Source organism: Aulonocara stuartgranti (assembly GCF_965226115.1).
Source record: "Aulonocara stuartgranti genome assembly, chromosome: 22".
NCBI lineage: Eukaryota > Metazoa > Chordata > Actinopteri > Cichliformes > Cichlidae > Aulonocara > Aulonocara stuartgranti.
This window is the reverse complement of record NC_138957.1, coordinates 30,256,777-30,279,852: the sequence shown is the minus strand read 5'-3', so window position 1 is coordinate 30,279,852 and position 23,076 is coordinate 30,256,777. Positions and strand designations below refer to the sequence as shown.

General features: G+C 40.4%; 1 protein-coding gene across 2 annotated transcripts in view; it reads right to left on the bottom strand.

Moving 5' to 3' along the window:
- macf1a (microtubule actin crosslinking factor 1a) overlaps positions 1 to 21,660 on the bottom strand; it is a 230,901-nt gene extending 209,241 nt beyond the window's left edge. Inside the window, exons 1-2 of one of the 2 annotated variants that reach the window (XM_082520383.1) lie at positions 21,401 to 21,660; positions 11,698 to 11,932 (exon numbers count right to left, since the gene is read on the bottom strand). In XM_082520383.1, coding sequence (XP_082376509.1) covers positions 11,698 to 11,920 — 223 coding nt within the window. In that variant the 5' untranslated portion in view covers positions 11,921 to 11,932; positions 21,401 to 21,660. Of the gene's footprint in view, positions 1 to 11,697; positions 11,933 to 17,633; positions 17,700 to 21,400 lie in introns of those variants that run through there. The other variant, XM_082520384.1, reaches the window with a different exon arrangement.
- Positions 21,661 to 23,076: the final 1,416 nt, after the last annotated feature.

Genomic DNA, 23,076 nt, shown 5'->3' with positions numbered 1-23,076 from the left:
AATATCTTCAATTTGCAAGATTTTATGGATTTGGGTGTGCACATGGAAAGTATCCTCCCTTCTTACCCTATAAATTCTAGATTACGTCCTTAGCTTAATATATGGATATCATTTGGAAATGTAATGGGGCCTTATAAGGGCCTATAAGGAACATTTTTAAGATCCCTAACCTTTTCAAGTAAATTTAGAAATTCATCTTTCTCTAAATATATAAAGAGGATATTTCATGTATTTTAGCCTTTTCATTTTGCCCCTTTTCTAATCAAATTAATGCAAACAGGAAGAATATGTGTATGTACTGAATACTGAAGTGTGTTGGAACGGGTATTTACTGTCCGTCTGTCATGTGTGGGTCACGGCTGCTGTAACAGGTCTGGAAGTAGCTGCATATCATCATTTACGTCATGCATGCACACATGTGTACTCAGATGAATTTAAACCATGTAACATGACAAAAGATAAAAGGAAAGAGTGAAAGTGGCAGTAAATAAACCAGCCTCACAAGCTCATACAACATTTATCATATCAGCGGTTCAATGACCCAGGAGCCATTCATACATCTTACTGTGACCCTCTTTTCCTTCCTTCCTTGAAGCCTTTAATCTCAACACATCATCAGTGAGCAAGGCCAACACCAACAAACTGGCAGTCTCTGCAGAAATATACTGCTTTGCTGCATTGCAAGAGCTCATTTCTGAAGGTAGCAGAATAAGTAGGAGGTCACAGGTTCAATAAAAAAACATCCTATTTGTGCAAAAAGGAAAATGTTCAGGAGCTTTCCCGCACCAAAGGAAATGTTGGTTAATTATAAAAGCATCACTAGTCTGGCTTAAAACACCTTAAGCGATTTAGAAAAGACTAATTTCTTTATAATAATTACACAAAGATATTATCAGTTTCAAAGTGAATGATTAGATTCGTCTCTCTGCAGAGATCTGACCCCATCTTTCATTACTCTAACATCCTGTTTGTGTCTCCTCACTCTGCCTCTCCCTCATTACAGGACCGACACACATCACATTAACATTACCCCAGTGATGTAAACACAAACAGACACTTTAGGGATACAGATCTGGCACCCTCTGTATCTACAGGAAGTCAAGGAAGATGAATCCAAAATGCGAGAACTGAAAGAAAAACATTCCAACAGATGTTTTTGTCTTAAAAAACAAATAAACTCGGGCTAATGTGACTCTGGTCTCATGGTCCAGTCGTTTCTATTGTACTTTACAGCATTGAACAGCCAGAGAAAAACATCTTTCACTCTATAAAGTCCAGACAGAGTTTCACTGATAAAATGAGGAAAAGCAGGTGATTCCTCCTAAAAATGAACCTGTCGGTGTGTGAAACCATTATATCTCCGTCTAGTGGTGGAGAACGGAAATTACAGATGAGTCAGAGTTGGCCTGAATGACCTCTTGTTTATGTTTCTCCACTTGTATGTTTTCATCTTCATGTCATGATGTGTATTAATAGTAAATACATAAGCGTGAACTTAAATAAAAGTAGTAAAATATGTGTTCAAGTGTATTTTTCACTGTTTTCTTCCCGCAGTGCGAGTCTTCTGCATGTGTTTGTTAGCATGTGTATTGTTGTGTGTCTGTGCTACATGCAGAGTCCAGCTGCACTGTGAATGTGCCAAAAGTACACAAAGTCCTCAACACAACAGCATGACCAAACACTTCAGCTGCAGAGCTCCACCTTGGCTTCTAACTTTAACGTCAGCCACAAACATTTCACACAGAAACCTCTCTGCTGCTTACGTGCCTACTCATGAAACATCTAAAAAATGAAAGCTAACATCAAACAGTCTGATCTCATTATCCACGCCTGCATTTTTGTGTAAATTACTTCCTAATAATGCAGCTGAGCGCCCTTAATAACCAGCTGAGAGATTAAATCAAATCTATTGTGAGTGACTTGGATTTAAGTTAAAACTCTTTACAGGGTCTGACCTTTGCTCTACTGTTTTGACTTTCACAAATAAACAAATTCAATCATAGATAAAAATGCACTTAAAAGATTATAACAACAAAGCCTGAGTATAAACTCTTAACTGGTTCAAGTGTAGTCGGTGATGTCTGCAATCAGATGTTTCCAATCATGCAATGAGAAAATATGAATGGCATGAGAAGCAGTTTAATGCATCTAATTTGGGTAAGTGCTTTAGCTTTGATCCAAATACTTGTAGATTCATACTAGTAACCACTTTAGCTTACCTCTTATTAATTTATAAAGACTGTTAGTCCAAAATGTGATTATTTAAAATTGTCCTGGTTTTCTTATGTTTCAGTTTCATTGTAACATAAAATTTAAAAAAGCACAGATTTAAATGTGTCCATAATATTTTTCTGTAAATGAATAGATTTAGTGTCTTAATTGAAAACACATTTAACACTCTGCTGTAAAAATCTTTGTTAGTTCTGAACCTTTAGCCCCATAAGTTGAGAAATTAATCCCAGGATATGACACTGCTAAAAACGTCTGTCAAGTTTATTTTTAGTTTTATATTCAGTTGATTTCCAGACCAGCAGGTATCTTACAGTACATGTCATCACAGATCTATCACAATCACACTCTAAAACATATTTTGTCTTTAGAAACCATACATTACGAGCTCTTGGTGCATCTTAAAGTATACCCTTCTTTGCTGCCCATTTTACTCTAAATTAACCCATCACTGACAAAATGAACATCATGTTGTAATAAACATGACTTTAAACTGGTGACTGAGACCATAAATTTAACAGAAAAATGTTTACTGTGGTCACAGAATAAGATAGAAATAGAACTAGTTTCCGCTATATTTCTGTACAGTTTGACCTCTCTTTGCAGCCAGGTGTCGCCCCCTGCTGGACACTGGAAGAAGTACAGGTTTAAGGCATTTGAGCATTGGCAGGTCATGAACAGTTTATACCAAAGACACTATCTAGTTGCTTTCCTCCCAAAAAAGGAAAAAAGAACCTGTAAAACTTTATAGTGCTTAGAGGATGTAGCCTACTGGCACATCACGGCCAACCGAAAAAAGTTTGTTGGGTGGTGCTTTTTTCTTTTTTTAAACTTTATGTTTCTCTTGCTTTCAAAGTTTCCTTTTCACCACACAATCACTTTTATTTCCCTTTAGTCTCCTTGCTTTATTCCCTTCCTTCTTTCTTTACAATCCTATCTTGCCCATCTCTTTCTGTTTTAAGCTCTTCTACTGTTTCCTCTCATCTTTACTTCTTTCTTATTCATAGCAGTCGTTCTCCTTTTGTTTTTCCGTCTTGTTCCTCGAGCTCATTTCTCTTTCCAAGTTCTTTTTTTAAGTTGTCAGTGCTTGTCTTCATCCTCCTGTTAATCATTCTCTTCTCTGTGTTATGACCTCCTTCACCCTCACATCTATTCACAGAGTCACCCTTTCTTTCCCCTCTTTAAATTCTCCCCCTCTCTCTCCGACTCCATTTCTCTCCTCTCTTCATTACTTTCTAAACTCACACGATCATTCACTCCTCGGTCTCTCTCTCCCTCCTTTCTCCACTCCAAATTAAAATTCGGACACTCTCTCACTCCTTCGCTATTTGTTTTGCGCCCCTTTTATATCCAGTGTCAGTCTCTCTCACCCTTGCCGCCATTGCTTCTCCTAGCCTTGCATAACCATGGAAACAGAGTAGACCACGTCACCATGGCAACAGGGTAATAGCCAGGGCCTTGAGCCGAGGCTTCCTTTCAGTTTGCCTGCAAAAAAAAAAAAAAAATGCAGCAGGCAGGATGGCGGACGCCTAAGTTACATGCAGGCAAAGACATCTGAGGTCCTGATGCTCATATGCATAAATTATCACTGCTGCTGCCTCACTCACACTGAGCAAATGTATCACACTGTGTCATTTCCTTTCTTATTTTGTTGTACAAATAATTTCCAAACAATCCTTTATTTGTTGTGTCTCTCCATTACTGCATCTCCATGTAAGTAAAACAAGAAAACCTAAATGTTCAGCATTCATGAGGAATTTTGAAGTCAGAAAGCCTTTTTTGTGATTTAATTGGATGTGATGTAATTACGTCACAACCAAAACCTGAAGAAGAGTAGCAACTCTTGTAAAAATATGCACAAAAACGTCCTTCTAGTTACAGAAATATATAAGAAAATTATCCCATTTCTAACCTAATTTGTGACCTCAGTAAAAAAATTTCAGTTTATGGTTTTAAGTCTTACTTAATGCAACTTGACGTTTAGTTTTTTAATTTATGGTCCAATGAAGAGTAAAAAAGATGTTAAAGCCACCTTATGATTGAAAAGTCAGCACACTATGGGTATGCAGTGCCCTGAGGTTAATGCTCATCAAAAACAAAATTGCAACACAAAGATGGGAGATATCGCATTAGCTATGACCATCTTTTATATACAGTCTAAGACTAACAAACTACTTTTAAAATATTTTTATTCTGGTCTGTGTTTACAGCCCCCAATTAGTTCAAAATGTAATTTGGTGGGAAAATACTGAATTTTCACTCACGTACACAGAAAAACTAGCAGCTGTTGGTCGGTTTCATTGACATTCAGATTCAGCAGACAGGCAGTGCAACCCAAAGTGTCTGAATAACAGAGTCCAGTCACTACAGCAGTGTCTCTCTTTATCCTCTCCAGTATTCACAAAGCTCCCAGTGTTTCCTCCCCTCGTCCTCCACTTCTTCTGCCTGCTCTTTCTTCAGATGTGTAAGGATGCAACTTTTGCCAAAATAAAAATAGATATTTTCCGAGAGAAAAGAATACCTTCTTCCTAGCACTACATCTCTGTGCTGCGTGTCCTTAGTCTGTATGAATATGTTATCATGGGGCTAAACTGTGTGGCTTATAAGCAGGCTAATATATTCACATTCTGACCTCTGTTTGACTGGAAATTGAGGTCAGTGTAAACACGCCGTACAGATTATTTAAAATGTAAAATCATCACAATAGGCTGCACACGCCTGAGCGAGCACTGAACAAGCCTGGGAGATACAGGATGTTACCAGAAGCATGAGCTTTAAATGAAAGCCTCTGCAGAGTGAATTCGACAGCGTCAGTATTACAGAGACACTCGTGCTCTGCTTGTCACATCAAACCATTTAGCAGACAGGATATAAAAATGTACAGCATGCTTTACTCAGCAACAAGAACTTATCAAAGCTGACAAGGGGCAAGTGCAAGGTTGCACCTCATAGCGCAAACACAGACAACCATTAACATTTAAACCTATAACTATGTTGGATGACCAGTTAATCTGACATTTACATCTCTGGATGGACGCCAGGTTTGAACCCAGAACCTCCTTTCTGAGCACTTACCACCATGTATTTCCACTATATCATTTGAATGGACTGAAGAAGCTTCAGTTAGTCACATGATTTCTGATCTAAATGATTTCTCCTTTAAAATATTTTAATGCAGGACTCAACATAGGGTGCAAAAGGAAACAACTGTGGATCAAGACAGAGGAGAAAGTATTTTGCACAAGTAAAACCATTTAAATTCACATAATCATGAATCAAAAAACAAAAACAATGTAAAACAGGAAAAAACTAAAAGTCACACTAATCAAGACAAGAAGAGATGCAGAAAGAACGACAATAAGAAGAACATACAGGGAAACTACCACTAATAATAATCTAAATATAGCAGGATAAGAGAGACACAAGAAGAATACTAAAATCTCCAAACTGATAGATAAAAATAAATAAATGATGAACTCAAGGGGTAAAAACAAAAACTGGACAAAATCTCAAATAACACAAAATCAGGACCATGTGCAGAAGCATAGCAGAAAACATAGACACAGCTTCAAACTGGGACTTCACTAACCTGTCAGTGAAATCTTGTTGGTTATATCTATTTTTAATTTACAGTCTTACATATTACTGAATCATCGGCCCATCTTATATCAGGACCCTGTAGTCCTGTGATTTTTTTGTTCCACAGTAAAGCTCTTTATTGTCTGTACTTCTGGAACACAGTATGGGTACACACTTTACAGACTGGTAACAGGCAGTTGTGAGGTAACTGTACTGCTCTGTACTGCATTAAAAGAGGCTTACAACTACTTTTTGTCCCCCACACCCACTCTATATGTTTTTATTTAGCTGTGGCAAAATGTCTTTGGATCTCCTTTAACCTTCTTGGGGTTTAAAACAAAAAGAAAAGAGTTGTGTTGAGTTAGATGTAATGGTTGAGTTCATAGGATCAGTTGCTATTTGTTGCATTGCTGTAAATTCACAGTGAGTCTGGACATAAAGTCAAATGTTTCGTTGGCAGGTGGAGAGAAAAATGCCACACAGCAGACTTTGGCAGTGTTAGTTAGGTGTTGCCTGTGTTTCAGCCCCAGGGTGGTTTGTGGCGACGCCAACATTTACTCGACTGCGACCTGCTGCCGCCAGAACTGAATGATCTCCACGCAATCGAGTCTGACTCGCTGACTCACCCACAAGGCGCTGCCAGGAAAGCTCCAGGTCTAAGTGTTTGGTTTAATAACTGGAGATAATAATCCTTAAATGTTTTTAACCTTTCCCAGCTCTTCTCTCTACACGCACACATGCATGCACTCTAAACAACCGTCTGCACAGCTGTGAATTTCAACTACATGATGCATGTTTATCCAAAAAGGCATGAAAAAGTGGAAAAAGCCAAGTGTTCATTAAGAACATATGAGATCATTTGTATTTTCTTCCTCACACCTGAGAGCAGAAATAAATCTGAGAGAAAAGTGTCCTCAAAATGTAAAAGATGCACATAAAATTAACCATAAACTAAATTCACAGTGTGAGCAAGTCAGACTTACAAAGACATTTTTTCCTTCATTTTCTCTGCTTTAAAAGAAGAACTGTGATGATGATGATGATGATGATGATGATGATGGTGTAACTAACATTTAAACATTGTGTGACTTTACTGCATGTAGTTTTGATCATCTGTAATAAAACGATGACCAGAGAACATAAAAGTGACGCCAGATCTCTTAAACCAGACTCCAGCAATAATGAAGATTCCACATCTGTCCTCAGATCTGGTTGTAATTAGATGTGTAACAGTAACAAAAAGGAGAACGCTTATATCTGTTATGTTATATTGTTATTAAGGCTCAATAAGTGATTCTTGAAGGTTTTAGTTCTGTATTTTTGAACTTTTTAATATCACAGTTTTGCAGTAAAGCTGAACACAGTGGATTTTACTTAAAGTGGACATGTGTTTTAGGAGCTGCTAATATTAGACATGTCTAATCTGCAAACAATGAGGTCAGTGTACGTCCAAGGAATATCTGTGTTTCACACTCACACAGATAATTTTTCTACTCTTGGCTCTGTATGATGTCAGAGACGGGATATCCCTTATATCGTCATCTCCGTCACACTGCTGTGGCTGTGAGCACAGATGCCACCTGTTGTTCAAACCTTCTGTTTATGTAGGGCAGCCAATCAGAAGGATGTTGCCTGAAAAGGGGAGGAGCTAAAACAGTTTCAGACAGTGGATAAACTGTTCTCAGGCTCAGGGAAATCAGGATGATTTTGAGCTGTGACTCATACAAAGCTAGTCTAGTAAAGTCCGTAAATATCTATAAATGGATTTATTTATTTTCTTGTTTCACCTTTACTTATCAGTTGGTTCCAGCTGTTTTCATGATTGTGTCAAATTGTATTTCACATGACATTATTCACAGGTTTATCCTTTAACCACAAGCTGCCTTCATTTCACCTCCTTTTGATCTATTATCCTTATTTCAAAAGCCATGCATGTGTAGATGTGTGCATGTGAGAGCCAGTCTTACACGCACTCTCACTTACCTAGTGTACAAATTGAATTCCCCTTTTGCTCTTTGTCATCTTCCTTTCCTCCACAAAGCCTGCACATCTAACTTTATTTTTACTTGGCAGGAAACACCGGGCTTGTTCAGATAAACTCATTATATACATACAGACACTCACTGTCTTCACACTAACATCAAAACAAGTGAACACTCACATGGTCCTCTGTTCTGTGAAACTAACATAAGTGAATTAAGTACATTAATAAAACATAAAAGGTCTTTAATGGGAGCTCTACTGCAGCGTCAGGCAACAGATTCCTTTCTCCAAACATTTGCTGACAGATTTAGGAAGGACAAGAAAGTGAAAGCTTCTCTAAAAACAGCCATAAAAGTATCTGACGGGCTTCTCCTGTGAATGGAAGAGAGTCTAAAACATTAATGTGGGAGGCCTTGAAATGGTTCCAGGGCAGGAAATATCCCAAACTTTCTCCATGTCTATGTTGTAAGAGAATCAGCACTGAGATACAAATACAAGACACACACACACACACACGCAGAGTGAGCCATCTCTCTTGACCTGATTGTGCTGATGATATGAACTCCTTCACCCGGCCCTGACCTACATGCTGTTTCCATGTCTGAAACGTAGACTTTCACTGCCTCTTATCGCTTCCCTGCTTCAACATCCCAACCAACATATTTCCTCACAGAACAAGAGCAAACCTCACTGGAAGAATGTAAACAAATAGCAGGGGTGTGCATGTAACATTTTTGGTTCTCTTAAAAAATTTAAGGTATTTATGAAAGAAGGTGATTTGATGATGTCATTAAATTGAACATAAATGTAGAAATCACAACAAATGAATAACAGACTAATAATAATGATAAATCATTTAAATCCTCAGTGGGACAGAAGCACTGTGTGTTGCCTAATGCAAGTTAGCAATGCTGAAAGGGTTATTGATGATGTCAGACAGCTTAAAATTGGTGCGCTGATTATAGAAGCAATAAATCTGGCTCCTCGAGGTTTCTGGAGCGCCCGCCTTTTTGGGTTTCAATTATAGTCTCAAAAAAACAAGGAGAGTGCAAAGTGAAGGCATTAAGAAAGTATAATTCACTTTGAGAAGAAACCTCCTGAGTGGTAATCAATATTCTGATGTCAAAATAAATATTGAAAAAAAATCAAATATACCTTCTATATTGATTGAACTAAAAGTAATTTAAGGGAAACATAAGATTAAGAAAAGTGTGATAAGAGAAAAAATGCTGAACAAAGATGTAGGTTGCCAAATAATCTAAAAATTGCTTGTTATTGGCAGCCGTCCTGTTGTTGATAAGATGCTGTGGTTGTTGCCTCATTGGAGAGCTGTTAAGCTGCTATATGATGTGCTATGAGTTTCCTCTACTGCTGGATCAGCTGTAGGCCAGCAGAGTTATAGAGCATGCTGACGAAGCTGGAGGCCTTACTGTCCATCCACTGAAGCGCATTTATATAAAAGCCTCAAACTGAAAAAATAAGCACAACTATTAGACGCCATCAGAGGGGAAAGCCACACATGAGCCTGCTTTTACTTCATTTCCCTCAATTATCAAACTCGAGGTCCCCTCTTCTCTGTATTTAAAAAAAGGCGTGCTGCCAGTGATCCATTACGTGAGCAGGGGAGCCCCGGCCTCTCTAGAGAACTGAGTAACCTACATTTCTCCTCCATCTTCTGTTACCACAAATACGAGAGGATGATACTGGCTCCTGACTTTGACATGTGATCCCTGCACGTAGGAATGTACACAATAAAAATGAGATAAAGCTCATCTCTGCTGCCTTCACAATGAAACTAAGCGTTTTCTTGTATTCAAGGTTCATGTTGCTCACAGCTCTTTATTGACATTTGCTAACCACCATTATTAAAACCGATAACTAAGAAAACAGTGATTATTACATCTGAGTGTTACACGATAACACTTTTAATAACAAGCCGCAGACGTCTTTATCCATCCCATAAATAAAAGACTAGAAATTTCTTCTCATTTCTTTGACATTTAAGGAGATGAGGCTTTTTTCAGAGGATGCTTAATGACTGTTTGAAAGAAGCCCTGTGATTAGTGAAAATGTCAGTGTGCATGTGAGAGTGGATGCATGAGGAATAATTCACGACAAGAAGAAAAAAACCTTTTTGCAGAGATATTTAGTGATAAAAAGACAAATAATATGAGAGCGACGTGTTTCCTTTTAAAGAGTCTTTTCAGGAGCAAAAGGTTGGTCCAATGTCAGCTTTTCTACATTAGAGCTGTAGATGCCCTGCCTATGCAATTCTTATTACTTATTGATTCAAGTCTGTTAATATAAGGGACTGTAAAGCCTATATCAGTTATACTCAACTTACCACCGATGGGTGGCCTGGGGGTGACACGGGATGTTCTCAACAAAGATACAAACAGGAGGAGAAACTACACATGACTGAAAACCTAAAGTCAAGGAACTCATCACAAGGGCAGGTAGATGTAGGCACAGTGGGTAAACTAAACTACAGAAGTGTGGAAACACTTGGTTTCTGGCAATAATTATGAACAGTGGGATGTCACACTGACAGGAAGTAAATACGCTGAGAACACTTAACTTATGAAATATTTTCAAACTAAAATGGGGAACAAAAAGTAACCAAAAACTCTGGAACTCTTAACCGTTTTGGTTGTTTATTCATTTCCTTTGATACATATATCCATCCATTTGAGTCTGAGTCACTGGGCAGAAGACTTCCTTCACCCCAGCCAAATGTTCCACTGGGGGACGCTGAGTCGTTCCAAAGCCAGCTGAGAGATATAATCTCTTCAGCATCCAGGAGGCGTCCTGATCAGATACCTGAACAACCCCTATTACTTGTATATTTCTTTATTAATTGGTGCAAAAGCATTTCCTGAGCAAAGCAACCTGAATGTCCCCATGCTGCTGACGTTGCTTATATTTTATGTTTTGTATAAAGCTTCATTTTGATTGAAAATGACACACTACATCCATTTTCTAAACTTCTTATCCAACCATGACATCAGGGGGCTGCGCTGCACCCTAATCCCAGCTGACACAGGGAAAGCGGCAGCAAACACCTAATCCGTGACAAAGGCAGGGCTAAATACAGACAATCATTCATGCTCACATCCACACACCTTGCAGTCAGCTTTGAAATGTCCAACCAATCTCACGTCAGGATCCAGCTGACCAGGAACGTTCAAACTAAGAACCTTTGATGTGCAGCAACTGTGCTTTGCTCCTGTCAGTTTTAATGTTACATCAGAGTGCATTTTTCAGCAGTTTTCCCCTTGTAGCACTAACGCTACAAACCAGACACATATATTTAAAGAGGACTTAAAACTGTGGTTATCCAAACTCAGCCTTCATTAACTCACAAAAAAGGCAAAAGGAAGAACTCGGACAGAACCAGGAAAAGGCAGAAGAGAGACAGTAACACTGTCGTCTCTTATGCAGCAGGTTTTTCATAGAAACTCAGAAGATTTTTCTCAGAGCATGACGTCCCAGCACATTTCAGACCCAGCAACACCCTCAGACAAAAATAAACAAAGCAGGTAGTGTGTGTGCAATGCAGTGAGGAGTGCTCGGACCTTTACACAGGAAGAACCAAACAACCACTCCACAGACACATGGCACAATTACATGGGTCACATCTTGACCCATGTAAGCGTAATAGCTCACAGGATGTTGGGAGGCAATGCCTCACAAACGACCCTGTGATGGCAATGACCCATGAAGCTTCTGAAGACCTCTCTGTATAGTTTCCCTCCTTCATGAAAGCAGGTAAAGTTGTGCCTGAAAGCCCCACTCTGCTTTTATAGAGTTCAATCAGCAAAATTCTGCCTCTTCACCATCTCCTGGAAGCTTCCCTTGAGTGTTGCTCAAAGGCAGAAAGATAAAGTATTACATTTATCAACTCACCTGCGACCCGAACCACCGCCCTCTCTGCTGGGTCCAACACTGAATCTTGGCTCTTCCTCTTCTTCCTCTCATGCTTGGACAGGTTCCATGGCAAAGTGTCTCCCGGTGGGCCCACAAGTCCTGATGTACACGGGGATAACGACCCCCCTGAACGCTCGCTACGGAATGACGGCTCGCTGACGCAGGAGCGCTCACTCAGAGTATCATCATCCGAAGACTCCATCTCTGCTTAGGGCTGCAAGGAGGAGAAGGAAGGAGAGGAAGGATGGTAGGAGGAAAAAGGGATGTGGGAAGGGTGGGAAGAGAAAAGAGGTCAGAAAAGAAGGACAACGTGGAAACACTCGATAATTTATTGCTTGCTTAAAGTGTGATCACGCAGGGGTCATGAATGATGCAAAGTTGTAACATAACAACAGTAGTAATGTAGCAAGACGGATGAGAGAAATGAGGAAGGAGAATGAACTGGGTTAAACTAATCATTGTGTCCAGATGATAGCTTCAGTGTTCAGGAAGCTGCAGATGTGCAGCGACAGCTGGATGGAAGCGAAACAGCGGCTCAGAGAAGAAGACGACACACATCGCACTGGAAATGTCTGAGGCTTGCTCGAATAAACAAAACATGAAAGATGTAACTTTGAGACACAGATGAAATTTCATCCTTAGCTTCAGTTGATCAGAACGCATAAAGCGGACCGCTTGCTTTACCCTCTTAAATCGCTATTTATGTGCTCGGACCGACACATAAATAATGCACAGACTGCTTCTGCAACACGGAGGCGCGGTGGTTTGAACTGTGCCTCACAGCAAGAAGGCTCTGTGTTCAAACCTTGTGATTAGCTGATGCTTTTCTATGTGTTTACATGTTCTCCCTGTGCCTGCATGGGTTTCAGCACTCTGGCTTCCTCTCAGAGGCCAAAGATGGCATCATGTGACATTAACTGTCTAAACTGGCCATAGATGTAGTTATCCAATCACAGTCCTAACACTGTTGACCTGTACATCACCTCTCGGATGGATGCTTCTAAAATAGATGTGGTCCATGTTCCTACATTACTGAAAAAGCTTCTTATTTTGTACATTTTGTGGATTTCTTTACCCCACATGACATTTTTTGCAACATCTATTATTTAAAAAAAAAACATCTTTCAAGCTTTTTAAAAACACAATTTTCTTCGAAGTTGTGGGTGCACTGACAAATTGCTCAAATGGGAACTCATTCCAAACTGTTATTTATTTATATTTTTCCTCTATCTTAGTGTGCTCTTTAGACATCCAGATAGATGTCTGCGTTTTCCTAATTACAGTGGAACTCAATGACACTCGCTTCGTGGTGCTCAAACTTTTGATAAACTCCACAGTAATATTTCTTTCCAAAAATCACAACCAGATTGCACAAACAAGTCTGCAAGCTTGTCGTGAGCAGACTCACACTGTTTCCCTTTGGCTGAATTAGACTGCCAGCTACATCACAGCGCTGAAGCATCTATCCGTGATGAGGGGGGTCATGCTCCTGACAGCGTAAACACTGACGCTGTCCTCCCTCAGCTGAGCTGTAAGGTTACAGCTACATTTACAGCCCCTGGACAAACACAAAGATCATGCAAACTTTTAAGGCATAAAAAGAGATAGAAGCTGGTGTAACTGCTCCAGTTTGGACACACACCAGTTTTTATAGATATATGGAAGATTCCAGGTGTGATGGAAGAAAGTAATCTCTGAGCTGAGGTGGGGGGATGGGAAACAGTTCAGCAGGCTGAGCAGAGGCAGTGATGAAAAAGGAGCAGCGAGATGAGATTTTAAAGTCTGAGTAGCGTTTCTATTTTTAAAGAAGAGTCAATATGCAGGAAGACAGAAGAGAGCTTTTCCCTTTGTCTTCGTCTCGCTTTCACTCCTTATACCTTCTCACGTTTCTACACTTCTATCTGTTGCTCATCTCCACTCTTTAACCTACCTCTCTAAAGAGAATTAGGGGCTGCAGGCGTCACACACACAAGAAGGAAGTGTGTGTGTGTGTGTGTTTGTAGGACTCTGGAGACCCGATGAACTGATCCGTCCATCTCAGGATCAATACATCAATAACTCTAAACTCAGCACCTCTATTCTGAGAGAATGAATTGCCTTATATCAGCTCTTATATTTCAGCTCCACAGGGAGTCCCAGCAGTTCTGTGCTGAGGTTTAAAAACGGGGGACAATAATATCAAATGCAGCTGAATGCATGAGAGAGCAGCAGGATGCTAGCTTGTTATTGTGAAAAAGTACATAAAAGTACAGGTGTTACTAACAGCACTAACAGCTGCTTTGTTCTAATCAAATGAGTCTGTGGCCTGTGCATAAAAGCAGAACCCTGAAACTGAAAGCAGCTAAATGGAATTCAGCCTTAATTAACGTCATCATTTATGACATTTCCTCCCCATTTAAATCAGTGCAGTGGGTAAAATATGCAGACTTTGACCTCAGCAGTAACTATAAAGTGGACTCAGCACAAAGTATAAATTATGGCAGAGCTGTTGTATTTGAATGCACAAATAAATTATGTTTTTCTTGTTTATGTCAGTGTTTATTTTAAACAAGAGTAGAATAAGTTATAATCTTTAAATAATTAGAGATGACATATTACTTTTATTTCCTTGTTTTCAAAAGCCCGCCAACTTCACTAGACGGGGATACTGTTTGTTCTACAGTTCATCCACCGACAGTTAGAGCTAAAAGCGAACACTGCGACCTCTGAGAAATTCTCCTCAGCAAACAATCGGCTTAACCCTCAAAGTGTTGCAGATTGTCGCTGAATAACTTCTGCTGGCTGCCAAAGACTTCGTCACAGTAGATCTGTGTTTACCCCCTCCATGCTGTAGCAGACTACACTGTGGAATGACCTGAGAGGTGGTCACAGAGTGGGAATGATTCACTGCACGACGTGTGAGTCCAACACAACGGCTGAGATTTCCATCTGCTCCGCTGCTGCCAAAAATCCTCCTCCTCCTCCTCCACCTCCGCTGACTGGCCTCTGGCTAAACCGCTGGCAAAACCCCACTTCCTGAATCCCTCCGTCTCCCCAGCAACGCCGCGAGGAAGAGGTTAAATGCCTTCCCAGAATTCTCAGCGACCTCACTGGTGTATAGCTGTGTGTGTAAGTCTGGTTCCCTGCCGCTTTCTGACAGTGAGTCAGTGCCACTGCAACAAGCGGTTTTATAAATAGAGCCAGAACTGAGGCTTCAAAGCCGCACCGTGTCATTACAGCTCCGTGAAGACAGAATGAGAACTTTGAAGAAAAAGAAACTACCAGGAGGAGAAACGCGAGCAAGAGCGAGCTCACTCCTTCTGTGATGAGACCCTCACCAAGGCGTTTTTACTCACAGACACAGCTTTCCTCAATAAGACCATCAAACAAAAGCACACACACAGTTTGGTGAATTCCAGCCATTACACTTTAAAATATACACTGAAAAGGGGCCATCACAGGTTAATTTGAGCCCTAGTTTCTCAAAAGTGCTTAACTTAATCATTGCTTTCTGACACACCAACTGTTTAATCTTTGCTTCATGTCTACAGAAGAATTACCACCTTTCGGGTGTACACCTTAACCAACCAGTGAAGTTACAGGTTGCCTCTCTTCCTGTTCACACTTACATATCTATTTATATGGAAGATTTTGAAGGAATTTAATTGGTGGCCAGAAAAGATTTGAGTCACCAATTTAATATCTGACCAAACATGCTCACACTTGGCTCTTCTTAATAAAAGTCAGAGTTTTATGTCGTATTATTTCGTCATGGTAAAGATAACTATTGAACTTTTAGAAATAAATATCACTTCAGATTTTTTCCAGTGAGACATTTGTGTACAGTCTGTTAGAATTATTGGAGAAATGTGTGATTTATGGTTAAATATTGAGGTTTTTTTGTAAAGTGACCTTTAACCTCCGCTCACCAAATTCTAATCAGTACCTTCAGTCCAAGGTACTCAGGTGATGTGCTGCCATGATTGTTGCTGTCATTAATCACTGGTCTATGAGTCGTCACTCCATGAGAAGCACAGGTCAGTGATGAGTCCCTGCCACTGCACTCAGCTCTGGGTAATCTGCTCCAAATCCCTGCAGGAACATCCATTCCTCTGCATTTCTGCCTCTGTGCCCTTGGGCCTTTCCTCCTTCCTATTAAACTTATTATATCCTATTAATTATGACTTAAAAAAGCAAATGACCAGCAACATGCAATCCAAACACAGAGAGGCCAGCGGGTTCAAACCCAGAACCTTCTTGGTGTGAGGTGCTAACCAACACATGACTGTGGTTCATAAAAACTAACCCTGTTCCTCTTGATTTGATTTTAGACTTTCAGTTAAACATTTTTAGACAATCAACATAAAAATGTGCCCCAGATTGAAACTATTTGTTAGATGATTTTTGTTATTAATTTTACAAATCTACTAACTGATAGATCTAAGAGGTATCACGCGACTCTGAAATGACCCACAAATGTTCTTCGAGCCTGAATAAATGTCTTTAAATTATTTGCCTGGTTTAACAAAAGTCAAAAACATCCCATTTACAAAAGGGAGAAAAGCACTGAAAGGTTAAACAACACTGCTGTTGCTTAGGTTTTCTATCAAACAATAATATTGTAATACAGGCGTATTTGTATATATAGGACATATATACACGCAGAGCTTTTGGCCTCTTCCTGTGACAGACTGTAGCAGTTCAATCAAACCAAACAAAGGTACTGGATGGTTGACTGGCCTGATTTATAACTCGCAGCCAGGATTTACATGGACACGGTCTGTTCCCACAGCTTAGTCTCAGCAGCGTGTGTGTGTCTGAATGTGTGTGTGTGTGTGTGCTGCAGGAAACAAAAGTAACATAAAACAGAGAGAGACTGTGACAGAGATGTAGAGTGAGAAAGCGCGACGAGGGAAGACAGGAAAAGAGATTTGAGGAGCGAGAGAAATCCAGACATTTGCAGACTAACGGTCGTAACTGCCGGTGAAACTCTAGTCTCTTCAGGGCAGCATTCCAGCATGGTAACAGCCACTGATGAGAGTTTCACTGACATTCATGCTCATTGGACAAAAACAATCCCTGACACACACCGTAACATGAAGCCACCAAACAAGAAAACACAACTGATTAACATGTGACTCATTGTGTACATCCTGCAAAATCTGGGAACCTGCATGCTCCCAACTAACCCAGTAAAACCTGAAACAACCCCCCAAAATAGACTGAGATATGAAGTCTGACAAAGAAACTACAAACTGTAGTTGATTGAAACTAAGTTATTACCTTAACCTGACCTTTTTTTGTGTTCTATATATTCTAAATATTAAGTGATTCACAACGTCACAATCTTCGCAGGAGTGGATGTCCCACCAAATTCCCCCTGAGGTCAGACCGTGCAATGCTCAGAGAAACTGTAAAAAACTAAGAGCTACATCTCAGACTCTACAGGCTTCAGTTAGCATGTTAAAGTTAATGACAGTCCAATTAGTGAAAAAATTAACAAATAAAATATGTTAATTTTTTAGAATCAAGAATCAAAGTACAGCAATGACGCAGTGAAAGTACAGACCTTAGCCAGAAATACTGTGGTGGGACCTTATGAGAGCTATGCATAAAAGAGTGTGAAGAAAACGAAGAAAGTTTAGCAAGTTTAGCTCAACAATATGAAATACTGACAGAGGCACACAGGATACTGCTACTAAAGCTGCTGAATTATGAGATAAGCTTAGTTTTTCCTGTAGCTGTACATGTCTTATACTGTGGTTTAATATAGTCACATTTATACAAACTACATTTTTCTATTTCCTTTTTATAAGGGTGCACTGATTAGCTTTATTCAGTAATGCAAGTAGCTTTAGCAAATGCTAGCTTACCCACTGTTTCTATTTCTGATGATTAAAATTAAATACATTGAATTTATTATTTGGTTGACTGACCTGATTTATGTGGTGCTGCTAAATCCAGTCAAGGGGGGGGGGGAATCCCAGATAAACATACGCAACTTAAAAGCTAAACGCTAACTAGTCTAGCTTATTGAGAAAAAAAGGACCTGCTATATTTTATGCTTTTAGTTTTAAGGTTTTCCAGTTTAAGTTGGCTTAAATCCCTTTAGATCATACTTACATTTATTAGATTACAGATAAACAATATAGGTTTGGAAATATATGTATATAAAAAACGAGTCAGCAATCAGTGATTAGCTTAGCATAAGGAAAAAAGGCTAACATTACTAACTGTAAAACTTCAATTTAATTCATTTTTCTTTTGCTTTTAAAAAAATATATTGCATAAAAAGATGATACTTGCTCCCATGTCTGTATTTAACATATAAAGGTTGACAAGATTATTGTTTGTTTTTGTTTCTTTGTGTATAAATTAGATAAATTACATATTAAGTAAGAAAGATCAGCATGTCACTGAGCTGAAGGGTACAACCCTGTGTCCAAAAAGCTGAGATTCTGTGTAAAATGCAAATAAAACCTGATGTAATGATCTAAAAATCAGTAAAGCTCCTGGAAACAAAACAAAGATAATATATCATATGCTGGAAATAAGATTTATTGTTAAAAAAAAAAAACCTGCTTAAAGTTTATGTTTGTTTAAAAAAAAAAAAGGTTAGCAAAGGGGCATGTTTACATCTGTGTTGCATCACCATCTCACTGTGAGAATCTGGGAAATAAGGAGAGCCATATCTATAGTTTCCAAAGCAAAACCTTTTCCCATTTTGTCTTATATAGGATGTAGCATTTCAACACTTCCACGCTTGTGCTGCGTGTCTTCTAAAGGACATATTTGAATAAGATAAGTCAGAAAAAATGGAGAAAGGTAGGACAATGTAAGTGATGCAACTTCTTTCCCTCCCATGCATAAATGTAATAAGCATATCTAAAGCGTGTTCCTTACGTCAGTTATTAAAAGTGTAACTAGTCAGTGTAATATAAGAATGAATGAGAAATGCCTCCCTTTAAACTGCAGCTGCCAGCTATGATGAGTAACACACCAACGACTGACTGACTGGATAAATGAATGGCTAGACTGAGCTCCCCCACGCGTGCACACACAGACATACATTAATACACATGCAGACACACACACGAAAGTATGCATGCATAAATACACAAATGGGACTGGACTGCCAACAAAGCTGCTTGGCATGAGTGTACTGGAGTCCATCAACATGAGAGTGAAAAAAAAGGACAGCTAAACAAAAGAAAGAAAAGTATGTGCATAGATGAGCAAGGATGACACAAGAAACAGGATCTCTTATTTGAATGACCTGATCGTTTGTCATCGTATGCCTGTCTTGTATACGCTCGTCAATATTTACTGCTCCAGGATGTGGCGATAAGCAATGTTAGTGTGTCTGGCTTTGTTCCACCTTTATTCACTCATGGTAAAAATGCTCTCTGCAGACCAGAAAGCTGCAGGGAGAAGAAAATCAACACAGAGAGTCTTGGCCAGACAGACAGGCAGACAGACAGAAGGGTGGAGGTGCCAGTCGTGAATTTCACAAAGAGCAGAGGGACGATTTCAGCACCATGAAAACAATGCTGAATGACTAAATGGATAAGTCACTTTGTTCCCAAACAAGTCCCAGGATAAAAATATCACACTGGCAACAAGCTAGTGAACAGGATGGAAAATATAGTTGATAAAATGCTGGATGTTTACCCTCGGAAGCTGACGGAGACTAAAGTAAAGCTAAAATGTGAATGAAGTTCATTCATCAGGTGGACACCACACTCCAAATGAATGATAACATGCCCACTGGTTCTCAAATGGGGGTAATCCTAGCCTGATAACAGCCAGAACCACTTGAAGAGGAAGGATTTAAAGCTCTGAAATGAGGCAAGGATCATACTATATGCTTGGAAAGTCTTCATTTTTCCTCACCATCAGGCTTTTTAAAATAAAGAAGATAGGTTATAATCAGCCAAAAAGTGACTTGTGTCCACACCAAAGCCATAACCTGTAATGAAGCAAATGAGGCACGGTGGAAACTACATGTTTGGTATAAAAAAAAAGAAAAAAAAAGGAGAGATGAGTAAAAATCCAAACATCCGCTGGCTCCCAGTGTCTCAGATGTTCAGATTTTGCTGCTTTTATTGTTTTAGTTTTTTAGTTTATCAAAATGAGCAGTTTAGATATATTTATATATTCCAGCATGGATTAATTAGTCTTTTGTTTTTATTTTATTTCATTATAAATTGAGCATCTCTTGGCTTTCAACTGCTGGACGTACAAAAACAGGAAACCTGGAGGTGTCACCTTGAGCTCTAGGCGCCTATAATGTCCACTTTTCACTTGTTTATGACAGTAAGCAACAACAGCTTCCACTGCTGTTAGTCTAAATTGGATGATCTGATTGAAATAAACCAGACATTCCACAATTCATTGCAAATTAAATAACAACCACGTCTCCCACTATAACAGTCCTGTCTTCTATCCCCATCCTCACAGACATGTTGGTGCTTTCCTGCACTGTAACGTGCAGTAGTAAGGAGGTGTGTCGTGGCAGTGCAGAGGAAAAAATGGAAGAAACCAATTTAAAACGACCATTTAAATGGAAATGAAGGTTTGAGAGTGTTAGGAGTGTAGTAGTCTGAAAGCTGAATGTCCAGCATAAGGCTAGAGGGAGATGTATATTTGACCATCTGGTGCTGAACGGCAGGAGGGGACTCCTGCTTGAATCCTGTTTTTCCCTCCCTCTGGCTGCACCTTGCACATTATATCCAGTATTTTCCAGACAGATAGACAGCCTGCAGTTATGGAGCCCACTGGGATTCATGCAGCAGGTAGAGATGGAGGTGCTGCTGGTGATGATGGGGTGTCTCTGGATATAATTGGCTGCAGGGATGCACGGATCAATAATGGCAGCCTCTCACGGGGCGTGTTGGTGCACATATAACAGAGATATAGCTGCAGCTGGTGTTTCGTGTCACCAGCGTTGCACGCTTGCCTCGCTCTCTCTCTGTCTGTCTTTCCCTTTGATTGTGAGGAGGGAATGTGTTTGCATGAATGGACATCAGACATGGAGCCCAAACGCTGTGTGCGCGCACTGAAAGGCTGGAAAGCAGGGAGCTCTTTGTCCAACACACGGCCACTGCTTGGATGGATAACACCAACTAATTACATTTATCCATTTGTGGTTGGCACTGTTGGCTAAATGCTGCTTCCATACTGCTGCTGCTGAGTGTCTCATTAGGAGAAACAGCCACGGCAGCCTTCTCACGACCCAGAAACCCCCTCTATATCTCTCTCAGTGTGAATGTCCGCTGGTTATTTCCAGCCCAGCCCTTCAGCACACAAATCATGAGCAGTGTGCTTAGAAACAGGGCGGATGTATGAGATTACTAAAACTTGCAGTGCATCTCCTGGAAATCACGCCAATAAACGCAGAGCTAATGAGCAACACGTTGAGTCTGGGGGAAAAAAACAACAACTCCATCCATATATTATAACCTGTGCACAAGTTATGATTGGTCTGCAGTTCTTATTGAACATGTCTGTAAATTTCTTTTAAAGTGAGTAACAGCGATCCGTTTTGAGCTAATAAGCATCAGTGTTTTGTCCCTGTAAACACTCCATAACAGCAGCGGGCCTGACAGCTCGTGAAAACACATGATCACGATGGTTTGAACGCGCACGAGAGTGTGAAGCACAGACAAGAGCTGCCTGCCTGCATGAGCTCCGGAGCGCTTACCTTCCCCGGGGCAGCAGCGGTCCTGGAATCCGAGCACAGCGCGAGGGAGGCCGGGGATGCTGCCGCCGCTGCTCCCTCTCCTCCTGGGGGTAGATGGGTGGATGGAAGCTTGGATGTTTTCTGGCTTTGTATTCAAGGTTTTTTGCTCCAAAACCGAACCGACACGCAGCCGGTGGGATGAGGCTGGAGAGAACAGCGGGCAACGTGATCCTGAATGGTAATGGCTGTCCTATTCCTCCTCCTTTCCCCCCTCTCTCAGTCTCTGCTTCTCTCTCTCTCTCTGCTCCTCTCGCCTTCAGCAACCCCCCACCAGCCCTCCTCTCCCGGTCCGCTATCACACACACACAACCTCTCTTTTCTGTTAAATAGGCAGTTTTCACGGCTACGATACTTAACCCATGACTACTGAGTGTGTAAGTGTCGCGGAAATTGAGATTTCGGGTGTACTCCTGCGTCATCTGTGGCTCAGCAGCACCGCCAAACCTGGACCGAGACGCGCGCGCACACACACACACACACACACACACACACACACACACACACACACACACACACACACACACACACACATACTTTCTCTTAAATCTCTTAGAGAATAGGGAAACCACAGGCGTTCACAGTGGTGCATTTGCTCCATTCACATATTTCGGGATTATGTAAAAGAAGCAGCGCTTGATCTGGTCCGCGCTTTTACGCCACATATTAATCTGGGATTTTATAATCCCTCCATACTACCATCGCCACCCCTCCTCTCCCTTCTCCAAACAGCTGGAGGAAGGCAGGGAGTATCTTAAAAAGCAATTGATTACAGCTGGAGGAAGGGAGCGCAGTGGAAAGCATTGGGAGAGTTTGGGGTGCCGCTCCCAGTCTTCTGGGAGGAGATCCTTCACAGTCTGAGCTGACGCTGGAGTCCCGCATTACTCATTTGGAGAAAACTGGACTCCTGGAACAGACCGGACTTCACCGCTCTGTATCTAAACATATATAATTTAATTAAATAAAAGGAAAAAAAAAGGATTATATGAAGGTATCTCTAATATGAAACCACAGAAGATCAACACAGATTCATGCAGTTATCACTTTGGCCCCATGTGGCATTTTCATGTCTTTTAGCTCACTGATTTGGGGTTGCCAATCACTATCATGCTCCAGTTTGCCTCCAGAAAAACACAAAAAGGCTCCAGGAAAAGGCCTCTAAAACAAATTAGTCTTCACCTGATTTAAATGTCACCATCCTCCCTTTCAAGATCATCTTCTCATGCAGCTCTCGATCATGTTAAACACTGCTTCTCTTTTTAAATTGCTCTGTGGAACTTTTTACCGCTCTGGTCTGGGATCTGTTTCAATCTTCTCTTTTCACTAAACTGACCGTCAGGTTGCATGTGATGATAAAAGCTAAAGTCTGAAGTGGGGTGATATATGCGGGTTTCATTAAGGAGCGTACTGACCAACCTGTAGTGGTAATGTTCAGTGCAGTGAGTAAAAATGATGTTTTTTAAGGTATCAGTGTATTTGGCGCTCAGGCTGATAAGACGTTGGTTTAAATCAGTACCACTGTAATACCTGGATGTATGGCAGGTAGGGTTGTACAGCCACTGCTGCAGGATAATCCCAGTTTTCACCCTCCCTCCGTCACAGCTGATCAGCCCGGTCACAGAAGGAGAAGCACAGCTGGA